The 15835-nt window shown below is 38.9% G+C and overlaps 1 protein-coding gene across 6 annotated transcripts in view; it reads right to left on the bottom strand.

Moving 5' to 3' along the window:
* LOC107090945 (serine/threonine-protein kinase BRSK2-like) overlaps positions 1–15835 on the bottom strand; it is a 149457-nt gene that overhangs the window by 42090 nt on the left and 91532 nt on the right. For all 6 annotated transcript variants that reach the window (XM_015384606.1, XM_015384601.1, XM_015384604.1 and 3 more), the window contains exons 3-5: positions 11135–11220; positions 4327–4467; positions 1326–1442 (exon numbers count right to left, since the gene is read on the bottom strand). In XM_015384606.1, the coding sequence (XP_015240092.1) occupies positions 1326–1442; positions 4327–4467; positions 11135–11220 (344 nt within the window). The remainder of the gene's footprint in view (positions 1–1325; positions 1443–4326; positions 4468–11134; positions 11221–15835) is intronic.

The following is a 15835-nucleotide window of genomic DNA, read 5'->3' on the forward strand; positions in this document are numbered from 1 at the left end:
TATATATATATATATATATATACATAATTACATTCATTTCTCAGCCACACGTTTTGTAGCTTCTGTCATTTAATTATTTGTTGCACAAAATTTCCAAATCCACAATGATGGTGAACAAAGGGCTTAAAAATCAGTGCATAGAAAAAAAGAACAATAAAAGAGAAAAACCTAAAGAAGCCAAAGTGGTGAAAATAAAGTTTGATTTGTTGCTGTCTGGGAGTGTGCAGTAGAAGGTGAGCTTATGGTGACTATGGGAAGACTGGGGGATGTGGCAAAGGTGTTCTCCATAGAAGGCGAAGATGAAAGACCAGCCTGAACTCTGCAGGCGGTTTGTTTGTCATATCTGGATGATGATACTGCAGAATCAGTGGAGCTTATTTGAAACAGTCAGCATCTCCTAAAACAGTCCATACATTTTAAACACTAAGCTAAGAGTTTTGCAAGAATATTTGCCAAAGCTGAAACAAATAATCAGATTAATTGATAATTGAAATAGTCGTCAACTAATTTAGTAATCGATTAATCATTAACTGGAGTATGGAGACTCTAAAATATGCCTATAGCTGACAGAGAGACCCACTTATAACAGGAATTATACCAAATAAAAAAAATATATAAACATTTTGCACTTAATGTTTTTTTTTCTTTCAATAGGCTTTATCCAGAACTCCTCAAGTGGAAAAGTAGTTTCACCTGGATTAAATCTGTGAAAGAATCATCTTGGAGGAAACTTTCGATTATTTATCGATTAATTGGAAAAACGTATCTACAGATTAATCGATTTGCAAAATAATTGTTAGTTGCAGCCCTAATATTTCCAGACGTTTGTTGTTTGCCCCTTTTCATCCAACATGGAGGTTTTATTAGCATCATATTTGTACTGGATCACCCGACTGTGTCCACATTTCCATCATCTGACACAAATTGTTTCTCATAGATTAAAAAAATCTGGTTAGGATGCTTAAAAAAAAACAAAGCAGAACCCACTAAGTTTGCTACTGTCTAGAAATGAAGGAACACCAGGTCTCCGTCTGAGCTGTTTGGACCTGATGACAGAACGATGTTCAGAGGAGTAACTGTGAGGCTTTCAAGCCCAAAAAAACAGCATTAACTCTCAGGCATGGTTTGGTAGAGTCATGCTGTGGGGCAGCTTATTTGCCAGTAGTGCTGGTGAAATTCTTAATTCTTGTTTTCTAAAATCACTGTGTTTTAAAGCTGCCTCATCTTTCGAATTTGGTAAAGATGATGCAAAGCATAAAATGAAGACACAGGAGAAAACATACAAATAAAAAGACTGAAATGAAGTAAGGATAGCAGCTACTCACCCACAGCTGGTCTCCAGCAGACTGTCCCCGACCTGCAGAGACGCCATGCCAAAGTCCGCTATCCTGATGTTGTTCTTCTCATCTAACAACAAGTTCTCAGGCTTCAAATCTCTGTGGCTGCAGGATGACAAGGAGACGGTGATCAGGAAGTAAAAACAGCTGCAACATCTGTGTCCCACTGCTGCATTAGCGACAAAGAAAAGGGCTGAAGAAATGAGCTGCGATAAATAATCTCAACTCTCTGCGCACCAACAATCCACCCAAACTGCCAGATGTTCTTCTTTCATCGACTGAAAGCGAAGCAAGAAGCAGCCTTTGACTAAGTCACAGCGAGTGCTGCAAGGCTGAGATTCTGCACAGAAGAACCTCTACCTAACTTTTCAGGCAGCTTGATGCCTGATAGCTTTAGCTGGTCGGTGAGCGATTCTTATTTATTAAAATTTATTTTAGCAGGTAGAGATTTACTGCTTCCAAAGCAAGGATGAAACTAATGGTTGACAGAAGGAACACGATTCTGAATGATGTTTAATTTCCCATTCTGACACTTTTCCTTATTTTTCTTGACGTCTCGTCTTCTTTCTTTCTTTTGTGCCTTATTTGGATGTGCTGCACCAAAGCTAAATTGCGCCAAGCTTCTCCTACAATTAGTCCCTGATCGACTGCTGTGTCAAAATGACAAAGAAAAGTTTAACTCGTTTCTTTAGCGATCACCGCTCCTCTGTCTGCATGCGGAGCTGCTGTTTGACACCTCAGTTCTATCTACACTGGAAAAAATCTAAATCTAGACAAGTCATTTTTTCTTAAAATAAGTGAATTTGTTCTTGGATTGAGGAGGTAAAAGATACACTTTGCCAATCGAAAAAGACTATTTACACTTAAAATAAGAAAACGCAATTGCATCGTCTTATTTCAAGTGCATATTTTCTAATTATCTTATTTTAAGAGTAAAAATACTAATTCCATTTGCAAGCTATCTCATTAACCTGCTCAAATTAAGGGTAAATACACTTAATTTAAAACATTTTTACTTATTTCTAAATCATTTTTCCAGTGTAGTAGCCTGAGGTGAGGGAAGAGCATTGAACGCTCTCACAGGGTGGATTCACCGCTGGACGCTTCACTGTGTGGTCTTTATAGGAATTCTAAGTTAATCCACCACGTTTCCCACAGCCACCGCGCCGTCCTGAATGCACCATGACGAGCACCACGCCAGCATCACAGGCATTGGTTCTCTGTTTGTATTCAAGCTTAAAAATATTGTATTCAAGCTCTTGCAGCAGCACAGACGTTCCCAGCACTAATGTCAACGTCCACAGCTGCATCCAGCCCACACTGGACCAGGTGACGAGCTTCACAGAAACGTAATACCACATCTGAAAAACAAAACAACTTCCTGGTAAAATGGGTTAAACCCTGGATGTTTGTCTTAGTATCTGGCTTAAGGAGAAAAACTAGCCTCAGTGGCGTCTTTGCTTTAAATGTTGTATTTTAAACAGCAAATGTGAAGCTCTGAAAGGTGACGCTTTATGCATCCGTCTGCTGTCATAGCTCTGTTTTCAGTTTTACAAATAGAAATTTTACTTCTGTTTACAGCAAAAGTTTAACTCTTCCAGGCATATTTTATACCCTTGGACCATAATGAAAGGAAGGAATTCTGCTATAATTAATGTTCATGTAGTTCATGTCAGGTTTCTAGTAGTTTTTCAAAGATTAAGGGTTTCTACAAAACCTAAATAAATATATCTTTAAATTAAGCTCATAATTTAAAACAATCAATACTGTATGTTAATTATAAAATATGTTTTCTATATGTATATAATGTTTATTTTATTTAATTACGGAGCAAAAACGTTATTTGAATTAAATAGGTTATTTTTTTTAATATGTTTTTCGATTAAGCTGTGATTGATTAATCATGGACCCTATAATGAATTCAATTAAATGTTTTAATCAAGTCTGACCACTAATTGAATCAGATTTGATCAGTTACTCATGAGTTACCGTACTTGAGTAGCCTTTGACCAAATACTGTTTTATTCCTGATCTTTTGCAGATCTATTTTTCAGTTCTGCTTTTCTAGAAACCATTAAAAACATGAATACAACTGAAGAAATAAGCAAATTTTCTTTTTCCACCTTTAAGAGGCTCTGAAAGATGTGCGTCTCTGATCTTTTCTTTTCTCACAGCTTTAAATAGATAAACCAAAGCCTTAGATTAGACTGACAGCTGCAGGGATGCAGTCTTTACTTGGATTAATTAACCCAAAGGCTCTTATTTTGAAATAAGAATATCGTCATTGGAAACCTTCAGCATAAAGTTCTGCTGCTGATCATAAACGTGGTAAACTTTAGTCCAGAACTGTGTCTCTGTGATTCATCTAAAAAAATAAATCTAATAATAACAGAGTGTGGAATAAAAGGAGTCCTTCAAAGCCAAACACTTGACGTGGGACGCTGAGAGTCAGGAGCAGAGTGTCTTTGATGTGCAATTGCTTTTAGATAGAGAGGGCTGCAGCCACGAGAGGAGGAACGATGAGAGGAGATCAAGAGGAGCCACTGCCCCCCCCGCTACCTGCTGATGAGGAGAGGAGACCAGCAAACACTTCATCTCAGCGCCATCATATTCTCAGAATATGGACCCGATGCTCCTATTTACTGTCAGAACCTCACAGAGGACCCAAATCTAAACAGAAAATCTTGGTTCTTTAAACATTGCTGCAGTCTTTTCTTGTTTTTTATTTTTTATTTTTGCCACTCGGAGGAAGCACCACAGCTGCGTCTGTAGTATCAATAGTTTGAATCCGGTTGGAGGTTCGGATTAAACAGGCAACCAGCGGGGTCAGGCAGCGGCCATAAATCAGATGCAGCAGTGTCTTTTCATGCATCTCTTAAGCCAATCAGGAACCATACAGGCTCCACTGGCTTGGTTCTGGTTTTCTATCAGATGAAGGCGCCGAAATGAGCAGATAAAACAAGAAACCCCAGAGTCTGGAGATACGAACCATATGGAGTGGCTGTGACAGAAGTCCAGAGCGGAGATGATCTGTCTGAAGAACTTTCTGGCTTCTTTAGGGGTCAGCCGGCCTTTCTTCACCAGGTAGTCGAACAGTTCACCTCCGGACACATGTTCTAGCACCAGGTACCTGGAGAGAAGGACAAAGACCTTATCAGATGGATCATTACCTAACGATTGACTGGTGTTACAGGGCGTGCAGCGACAGCTGTCCTAAAATATTCTCCAAATTTGTTTTGATATTTTTTGTAGGTTGATGAACTTTAAACTCATTTAAACGTATAAGCCTAATAAGCTTTCCTGGTTAATGATTGGCTGCTTCACTAAGGTGATCTGTAAAGGTCTATCCTGAAAATGCGTTTACACACACAGGACAAAACTCTAAATAGGCCACGACTAATGATCATTACCTATATATATATATATGCATTGGTGTAAAAATTATACATACATGTAATTGTACATGTATGCATATTTTTTAAATGCTGCTATAGGCTTAGACTGCTTGATGACATAGAAACCCTTTTTCATCATATCTCTATTCTCCCACTCTGCAGAATCTGTTAGTTCAATCTCTAACGTTCTGCTCTCTCTGCTTTTTCTCATAGCAGCTTCATCTGGTCTGTTCCTGTTTGGCTGTGACTCCATCCTGGAGAGAAATATCAGCTGTGCTGCTGCCATCAACACCTTTGTTTCTAGATGTTGGAGTTTAGCCTGTTTTTCCAGTGTAGTCCTGTTTCTCTGACTGTGACTAACTGGATGTGCTCTCTTCATCCTCTGACATGGGAGCTGGCTCGGAGCTCGTCTGCCTGGCTGTGTGTTTCCTGGACGGGGCCGCCTGTGGAGCTGGTTGACAGTTGCCTTTTGTATCTATGCTTCTTTTTCTATGTCTGCTTCTGTCTCCTTGAACCCCAGTGGGCCTCAGCAGATGGCCGCTCACACTGAGCCTGGTTCTGCTGGAGGTTTCTTCCTGTTTAAAGAGAGTTTTTCCTCTCCACTGTCGCTGCAAGCATGCTTAGTGTGAGGGATTGCTGAAGAGTCAATGAGTCGATGCAATCAGCTGGTTTTTCTTAGATAGAAAACTGAACCAATTTGACTGGATGATCTGGTTGAATTTTAAAGAGCCTTGACATGTGTTGTGAATGGGAAATAAACTGAATTAAAATCTAATAAAAAATGGATCAACTGATTAATAAATAAATGATAAAAGTGCTCATCAGATTAATCAAATCACTATAATAATCAATAGCTGCAAGTTTTACTGTCGAACTTCCAGATACTAATGGAGGGATTTATACTCCTGTTATTTCTTCTACAGCTTCGTTTACTTCACAGAATATTAAGAAGTTTTAAGACAATTTATTTACCTTAATTTCTATTGTTAGATATTTTTCAGTTATTTGCAATAACTTTTTGCCTTTTATTCTTGTTTATTTTGTCATTTTTTTGTTATGAGTCTTATTGAACAACAATCAGAGGCAGCTTTGCATAAATTAGCTAACAAAGAAATTGATCTGATTCATCTAATTGAAATTCTCATCTATATTTAAATTTCTTTAGATACAGTATATATCTTAAATGTTCAATTTTGAGGCTAAAACTGCAAAAATAATGCATGTTGCTAAAATCAGTAGGAAATGAAATAGATTTTCAAAGCTATGTTCTAATGAAAGACAGATTTAAATTTAGCATTTCCTATCTGCTCAGATTGTTTTATCGTCCATCTAACTGTAGGAGGCAGTGATCGAATAATTCAGTCATAAACTACTGGCCCTAACATACACTGATGTAGAACATAAATCTCACAAAATCCCCGACTTGTGCAGCTTTCGGTGTTTGCGGTTTAAAATGTTTCATCCATCTGCGGTGCCAATTTATCTTGGGAACATCTCTGATCCCTCCTCGTGCTTCCGGCGAGCTCGTCCCGTGGCCTCCACGTCCTCGCCGCCTGATTTATTAGCAAATTAGGAGAACCCGTTGAAGCGTTTACCTGTCAGGCCTGTTTAAATTAGAGTCGCAGCCGGCTGTGATTTGTGAGTGAGGGGGATTTCAGTTTGCATCCATGATGACCGTCCGTCCGTCGCCGTCCTCCCAACATTAAGAAAACAAATTCCAGCTCCATTTGACGGCGGCGGCTTTATCAATTATTGAGCAGAGCATTAAGCGTAGCCGCTGGAGCGCAGCTGCAACATGCACCAGATTAATGTGCTCAATAAAAGAAGGACAAGCAGGCAAGCTGCTGCTGAAGGTGGCAGTTTGGTGTGATGGAGACACGCGCAACAATTCATGCTCTAATGAGAAAACAAGCGAATAAACTGCTCCTCATGTAACAGTTAAACTCCTCATCTTCATCTTTATTAAACGCTCCTCACAGAAAGGACATTTTATCTGCACAATTCCATTACTGCTAAACATTAAATGATCATTGATCCTTTGAACTCTAAGGTTTGCAGATCTTTTATCACTTAGAGGCATTAAAAATCATTCCCACTAATTCTTCTCAAAAGTCTGAAACTTAACTGGTTAAGATAAACAAGGAGTTCAAACATGTTTTTCATTGGAACCAAGAGCAGCAAAGATGCAGATCAGATACAAACCATGACACTTCCCCCGCCATGCCTTACAGATAGCATAGCGATTTTAGATTGCGATTATCTCAACACTAACCGCTGCAAAGGTAAAATGCTGCAGTCAAACACCAGGTCATTTGGGACCCGACCCGTAGATCATTCATTACGCTAGGTTAACACCTGTCGTATTGAACAGGGTGTGGGGCGCACTTGTTCATCTCTACTGTCTTTAAATGGCCCTGAAGCTTCAAGCTGCACCATTTAGTGTAAATTTAATGATTTTAAAGAAATACGTTACTTCCTGGTGTACTTTTAAGGTGAAGTTTATTGGCCTGGTTCATGGGAAGGATCAAGGACTTCTTCTGATAATCACTATCAATTTATTCCAAATAAAATAACATTTAAATTATTTACATGAGTCAATTAATTGAGTGTTTTTTTTTTCTCTTTTCATAGTTTCTTATTAAAGTATTTGAACTGGTTGTTTTGTATTTATAATGTTGGAGTTGATCGTCTCTATTTTGATTTGTGATGATGCTGATTGGTTTGAATTAACATGTTTTCATTGGACGCCGGGGAGAGAGGTCTCTGTCTCTGCTAAGGCCAAGCTAAGCAAAGCTTCTGGTGGAGCTGAGCTCTTCTTAAAGGTTATGTTTAAAAGGGTTACGACCTAAATTTGGCTTTTTTTCACTGGTTTCTACAAGCATACTTGGTGTGAGGGATTGCTGGAGAGTCAATGAGTCGATGCAATCAGCTGGTTTTCCTTAGATAGAAAACGTTTCACCAAACTGAATGGAAGGTTTGTTAAATTGTCTTTATAAAGTGCCTTGAGATGACATGATGTGAAATAAAACTTAATTGAATTGAATTCTATTTCTAAGAGAATAATCAATAATTATTGATATTAACTTTCGTAGGGATGCATTTTTAAGCAATATTTCCCAGCACATGTCAGCCTGTTTTATAAACACCAACTCTAATATTCGGAATAGTTTAAGGGAAAAACTAAAAAAACATAACTCCATTTATATGTTCTGGCTTATATATAAAAAAGTAGCCATTACACAGAAAGAAGCATTTTTTTCTAGCCTTCCACATTTTTTTTTTTTGAAAATTAAAGACTAAAATAAATGGCTTGCGAGTCTTTTTTATTAAAAATATGTACAGAAAGCACCAATTTGTCATTTTTGATGATCTCGGAGCCCCAATGAGGGGCCTGAGGAACAACACGGGGCCCCGTAGCTGCATCTGCAGACCCCTCACAGCTAATGGTGAGCAAAAGGCTCATTCTCTGGTTTGACCATCAACCATTTCTCCAGCAGTCATTTAGTTGGTCTGTGAGGGCAGCTACAGAGGCCTAATGGTGTCTGCTGAGTGATCATGATGCTGGAAGTTTCTCTCTGCTGCCTAAAAATAATGATTTTCTTTGACAGCACTCATTGGAATGATCCACACCCAGACCTGCTAACTGAGTGAAGGTCTGAAGGAGAACTGTAGCTCGGCAGCATCTGGAAGAAGGGAAAGATGATTTCTACGCAAACTGTGTCTGAATGAAGGAACCACTGAGCCTTCTAGCAGCTCGGTTCTCCCTGGCCAGCTGGTTTGTTGAAGTTAAAGGTGGACGGCACCAATGAAGAAGTAAATGTGGGGCGGAGTTTGAGACTAGGGGTGTGAATAATAATCGTTTTGTATCGATGCATCGATCCAACAGCCGACGATCCGATGCATCGATACGTCCGCAAGAGAATCGATTCATGTTTTTTTTTCCCCTCCGGTCTATTTTTATCCATTTGCTCCTGGGCGTAATTCTCCCTCCCGTGCTGCGGTGGCGCTAAACCTATTTTGCCCTCCTACCGCGCTTCCTGGTTATACTCTTACAGCAGTGTGTTGCAGTGAGCTTGATGCAGACATTTTTAAATTATGCTCAATATTGAAGCGTGGTCTGTGCTACACGCTGTGGGTCTAGATACGGCCGAGGCGGCGAGGAAGAGGGGGCGACTTTAGTCCGACGACGGAGGGACATGAGGGCCAAAAAGAGCGGAGATCCAGGCGGTTGTTTTTTCCGCAATTTCGGTCTTAATAACAAAACAAGCCTGCCTCCTGTCTGCAGCGCTGTCTGCGGTCAGCTACAATTTGGGAGTGTCTGCTGAGGGGCGGGAACGTCTGGAGGTATTGAATTGCACTCATTGCACTGATTATGTGCAGTATTTTTCGATGCAAAGCCTTTCAGAATCTATAACGCAGGGATATTATTATTTGTCAGTGAAAGAGGTTTTCTACTTCTGTAATTTGCAGTTGTTTCTTAAAAAAAATGCATAACAATATTACAGCTTTCATTGATTTCACATTTGAAACATTGTCTAGGTGAGATTTGCACCCCTAGTTGAGACTGAGGAAGTCCTGTATCAGTCAACCTCAGGGTCACCCCCGTTGCTCTGTGGAGCCTTCTCTACCTGTCCTCAGCTCCATTCAGGCTGCTTGGCTCAAAGCTGACCCGTTCAGACTTGAATCCTAAATACGGTGGAATAAAGATGTTGGAGGGTAATGAAATTCTAAATGTAACTATTAGAAATGTGAAACATGGATGCTGAGAGTGGGTCAGTCTGTCAGAAACAATCAGGTAACCTTTGTCCCCGAGTCCAGAGATTATTTTCAGCATCAGCGTTTATTTTAAGAGGAGTAATTGTTCAAAGTGGATGTGAATTATCTTCTTCTCTGTGCTAACAAACTCAGCTCTGTTCCTCAGAGATCTGCTGGTTTCCTTTAATGGATGAAGTTTTTCATTAGGACCGATGTAGAATCGCTGTTAAGAGGCTTTTGTGTTTTTCTACTTTTCTAATTATCAGACTGTGAGGCTTGTTGACTGCAGCACCTGCAGGTTCAGTGAGGAGGAATAAAAAGATCCTGTAGGACTTGAACTACTAACAAAAGGTTTTTAATGGAATTCGATTCAATTCAAAAATACTTTATCAGAGAAATGATTCCAGTATTTTATCACTGAGTTGTTTTAGGTGTTAATATATGTAGGCAGGAAGCTGTCTGTACTTCACCGGAGCTGGAGACGCTTATGACTGAAGACACTCTGTAGGTGTTTAACAATCTGATGAAGCAGATGCTCACTGTTTTTAATACATATTACTTATCATCATTTTATGAGGAATTATGCTTGTAAAATCATCCCCAGAGGCTTTAGAGGAGTGTTTAACTTAAATCTCAAATCTAAACATTTTATCCAAACAGAAGTCTATAAACTGCAACTAACTGTGCAAATTTTTCATGTTATAAAATCATATTTCAGTATTTAAATTATTAGTAATAACTGAACACATATTTATATTGATGGATATCCTAAAAACATTGTAGTATCTTCATTATCTCTTGTTTTACAAAACAAAATCATTCTTCCAACAAGATGATCAGCAGCTGACAGCTTATCACAGGTAAGGTTTTTAGAAATGTACATTTTAAGGTCTGTAATAAACCTTAGATTTTCTAAATAAGATTCACTTTTACTGCATTAATTAATCAATAACGACTTTGATTGTTATAAACACAACAAAGAAAGAACTATAATTAGGACTCCAACTAATTATTATGAGTTTGTTTAGATGAATCGATTAATAATCTGATAAGAAAATGTTCCTTAAAGAAGATTTTTTACTAAATTAAGCCAGATGAAACCAACTTTTCCACTTGAGGAGTTCTGGATGGAGAATATTGATGAGAAAAAAAAAAGGTTTTTCATCTTGAATGCAACATTTTTCATGTTTTTTTATTTTTATTTTTTTATATTTTGGAATAATTCCTGCTCTAAGTGGGTCGCTCTGTCAGCTAAAGGCATGTTTTACACTCTATGTACTCAAGTAAACAATCAATTACTACATTAGTTGAAGACTATTTCAATATCCTATTAATCCGATTAATTATTTCAGCCCTAATGATAATATTGAAGCATTTAAATCAATACTGAATTTAATCGTGCCCCAAAGAATTGAGATGTTATTGAACAGTGAGGTTCCTAACAGAGCAGCATGTTCGCTGTCAAACACGCAGCTGGGAGCTCCGGGACCTTGGCAGCTCTTTCTACATCCAGCTGCCATATTCTCCCAGCGCATAGGTGGCCAGCTCGCTCACACGTCCAAACAAACTGGTGGGTCAGTCTAATATGGTGTGTTCCTCTGTGTTAGGACTGGATCAATAAACTGCAGAAAAATGACAGGAACTTACAGGTATTTCTTGTTTTCATAGACGTCGTGCAGTTTTAGAACGTGGGGATGCTCGATGAGTTTCAGAATGGCAATCTCCCGCTCCACCTGCAGAGAAAAACACAAACATGAATCAGTCACAAGCAGAGGTACTAATGTTTATTACTTCAGTAGAAGTAGAAAACCTACTGTTTAAAAACACTTTGGTAGAAGCTAGAAGATGCAGCGTCAGTGCCATGGGGGTCTCTGGGCCTTGTTAATAAAACTGTTAACAGATTGGAGGAAACTGTTCTTGTGGCGTGAGGTTCTGGTCCTGATGGACCGCAGCCTCCTGCCAGAAGGAAGTGACTAAAATAGATTGTGGCTGGGGTGCGAGGGATCAGCCAAAATCTTCCCTGCATGCCTCAGCGTCCTGGGATTCAAACCATGAGCTTAAATTAAACAAAACTAACAAGTTTATTTTTCAAATGAAAGGAGTAAAAGTAAAAAGTTGTCTAAAAATAATTATTAAATAAAAGTTATGGTTTAATGGACTCAGATTGGGACGGAGAAAATTCTGAACCACCAGAGAACCTGATGAAACCTGCAGCATCTTTGGGTTACATCATCAGTCAGAGATGGAGGAGATGCTTCACACCCATGTTGTTTTTGGTGGGGGGGCATCTGAAGCAGAAATTCCCCCTTTAACCCCCCCGCCGGTTCATTCGTAACAATCAATGATCTGTGAAGCTGTTGTGTTTAAAGTCTGACACTTTCAGTTTAACACTAATGTGCTGCAGCAACCAGCTGGTCACGCTCCAACAGTCAGAAACAAGAACATCTGCTTGTTGCAGCGACAGAAAATGGAAACGATTCCGGTTCCCAGCACGTCTCCTTCAGGCTGGAGGAGAGACAATAACGATTCACCTCAACCGCTTCGTGTTGACTAACAGCTCAAATTCACTGATTTAATAAACCAAGGAGGAACTCAGGTGGAAGCAAAGACAGAAAAATAAAAAACAAGCCTTTAATTAACAGATAAATGTATAATTTATTACAGAAACAAAAAGAATCAAAAGAAAGCAGATGTTTCTATTTTTGGTTTAACTTGAAATCTTGCTGTTGTCCAGAAATCTTCTAAAACCCAATTTTTCCAAATTCTTTGGTCAAAATTTAAAAAGTCTCCATCATAGATTATTTTACAGACATCCCTTCTGCTCCCAACACCAGGACAGAAAGGCATCAGCAATACCTCAGAGGAGCAACTGCCTCAGCCTGAGAGAGGTTATTTTGGATCTGAAACCTTTCTAAATAAAAAGCCATTTAAAATATTCTCATCAGTTTTCTGGACATATTGGTTGGTAACTGAAAACAAAAGGTTGCACACATACAGGTATAGAGAACAATCTATATCTACATCTAGATATACGGTAGTCTATTGTATAGATTTAGGCAATTTTGTTTCCTCAATCTATGAAATAGAGTAAATTTTATTGATGTTTGATCCAGCCATAGGAGAGAGGAATATCAACATTATACATAACTTGATTAAAACATCTGAAATATGTTTAAAACTAAAAAGGAACTCTTTAAAATAAAACCAGGATTTTAATTATGTCTTACCTAAATAAATAACAACATAAATCAATCTAATGTTATTTAATTCACTTTAAAGACAGTTAGCAGAGACAGAGACAGTCAGCAGTGAGTTTGAGTCTTGAGTCACTGCGGATCCAGACATTTGAATTGAGAAAGCTTCCTGGAGAGGTGGAGAAACGTTTTCAAATCTTGAAAACCAAGTCCAGTGGATATTTTTTGAATTTTTACGGAAAATATCTTGAAAACCAAGTCCAGTGGATATTTTTTGAATTTTTACGGAATGACTATGACCTGGATGACTGAGAACCTTCATCAGCATACAACCTTTGGAAAAGTTTCTCTTATGTTCCAGAGGAGTTTGAGAACGTGCCAATAACATAAGTTATAGAATTGAATAATACAGACTTAGAGCGTCAGTCTCCAGCTTATGATGCGGCTTTAAAGGCCTGATGAAGAAGCCTGCAACCCAGCAGCATCAATATTTGAATCTGTTTCCATTGGCTAGGTTAGAGAAAGAGGAAATCTATGTGACCCCCCCCCCCCGATGTCATTGATCCTCATCCTGTTAAAAGTAAATTTTTATGCCTCTTTATGAGGGGGGCAGATAAAATGTGAGTCGCCATCTCAGGTTGATGTGACATCTTGAAGAGGATGGATGGTCTAACAGGACAAGACCCCTGAAAATTCAATTTCCCTTCTATAAAATCTGCCGCTCTACGAAGCTCTGTCCCGGTGAGGAGGCGCTAGAAGCTGACAGCAAATAAAAAATGGAAGACATCCCTGACTGTTGCAGCAGGTCAGGAGGAAGAAACTCCACAGATATTCAAACGCTCTTCAAGGGCGCCAGTGGCGTTGGGTGTAGGGGTTTGAGCCCCAGGGCAGCTGTGGCTACAATGTACCTTTCCACCATCAGTGAATGGGTGAATAACTGAATCTAAAGCGCTTTGAAGTCTCCGGCTATACAAGTACAGGCCATTTACCATTCACTTTTTGGAACTAAAACACCAGACACTGAGAGTTTTTTTTTATTAGAAAAGGACATTTAGAACATTCCTTCATGCTGAACAGTTCACCTGAGAGTAGGTAAAGTGTTACTGAAACCTTCCTACGATAAACTGCTGCTGTGTTTGGAAAAAGATGTTTTTGAAATAACTGGAAGCTGGAGGACATAGGGAGCCCTTTTCATCATTCTGCTTCATTCTATCTCTATTCTCCCACTCTGCAGAATCTGTTAGTTCAATCTCTAACGTTCTGNTGAATTAAGTGGGCAGGATCTATTTTATAACAAAAAAAAGGATTATGTTTGATATTAGATCGAACTCCTGCTTTTTAATCCAGGGGAGATCTTCTCTATGAATGAAGGAGATCACAGCAGCAATCGCTGCTCACTGAAGGCAGCAAGCTCAGAGCAATTGGTGTTTCAGTGTTGTTGCCAAAAGTCTCCAACCACAAAGACAAAAAAAATAAACAGATAGTTGCATTTTTAATGGGTAACAAGGTCTGAAAAGTCTCAGCCACAGCCAAGGATAAGGGAGGACTGAAGCGGGTCATCTGGTCTGCAGAGAAGGTGATTGGCTGCAATCTTCCGTCTCTCCAGGTTTTATACGCCTCCAGGACTCTGAGGCTTGCTGGGAAGATTGTGGCTGATCCCTTACACCCAGCCACAAACTATGTCAGTCACTTCCCTTTGGCAGGAGGCTGCAGTCAATTAGGAGCCAAATCTCACACCACAAGAACAGTTTCTTCCCACCCGCTACCCGCCTTATAAACAAGGCCCAGAGACACCATCCCCACCAAGGGAAATTCCTTTTAAGTGCAAACCTATTTGGCAAATAACATGATACTGATTCTGACAAAGTGGCAAAGTTGCAAACAGTTGATTTGTGCCTAGCAGTGGTTGAGTTGGGCTCTAAACCAACCCTTCCTATCAAATGTAAGACCATCAGTCTGACAGCTGACGCCCAAACTGAGCCGTTAGCAGGACAGTGATCCATAACACAGAAAAATGGCTGAAAATGGAAAGAAGAGAATCCAAATGTTTCATCTTCCATCAAACCTTAACGTTAAAACGATAATTTGCTCAAAGACTCTGTTCTCTGATTTCTATTAAAAGTGCCTTCACAGAATAGTTTTACCCGCCTTAAATGAGCGGTCTTCCAGACGCTGCCTCGAGCAGAACTAACGCCACCTGCTGTTCTGTCCATTCGCTGCCTGCTGGCACCTGAGCCGGCCAGAGGCCACGCTGACTTTAGACCTCAGAGCTGCAGGAAACTAACTGACAGAGCAGATTCTGTCTCTAAATCATGTTACCACACACCTCCAGCTCTTGTTTATCATGAGGAAAATGTTCAGAAAAGACCAGAGCTGAGCAAGAAGAGGGAACCTACAAACCCAGACATGCAGCAAAAGCAAATCAGTCAGCAATGAACACGTAATCTTTGATTTTAATATTCATCAGCTACTGGAGGAATTAAAGTAGGTCTGAAACAATTAGATTAATCTATTATGGAAATAATTTAGTAATCGATTAATGGTTAACTGGAGAATAGTGACTGTAAAACCTGCCTTTAGCTGACAGAGTGACCCACTTAGCGTAAGAATTATACCAAGATAGTAAAAATATATAAACATTTTGCATTTAAGATAAAAAACATTTTCATCTGTCAATCTGTTCTACCCAGACATCCTTAAAGGAGAAGTTTTAGTTACACCTGGTTTAATTTCTTAAAAAAATCTTCCATTTTTTAGTTTAAAATCTGCCTATCTGATTATTAATCCCCAAAAAAATGACAAATTAATCGAGTTGCAAAATAATCGTTGCAGTCCTAGATTAAAGTCATGGCGTCACTGCAAAAAATGGAAATCTAAGTAAGTTATTTTTTCTTAAAGTAAGTGCATTTTTTCTCCAATTGAGGACAAAAGTGAGAGACTTTGCCAATGGAACAACACAATTTACATTTAAAATAAAAGAAAGCAATTGCATTATCTTATTTCATGTTCATATTATCTAATTATCTTATTTTAAGAGTAAAGATACTAATTTTATTGGCAAATCCCCATATTTACCTACTCAAATTAAGTGTAAATACACTTAATTTAAGAAATTCTTACTTATTTCTAGATAGTTTTTGCAGTGTTTGCAGGA

The sequence above is a fragment of the Cyprinodon variegatus genome, unplaced genomic scaffold (genome assembly GCF_000732505.1).
Source record: "Cyprinodon variegatus isolate N-32 unplaced genomic scaffold, C_variegatus-1.0 Scaffold317, whole genome shotgun sequence".
Taxonomy (NCBI): domain Eukaryota; kingdom Metazoa; phylum Chordata; class Actinopteri; order Cyprinodontiformes; family Cyprinodontidae; genus Cyprinodon; species Cyprinodon variegatus.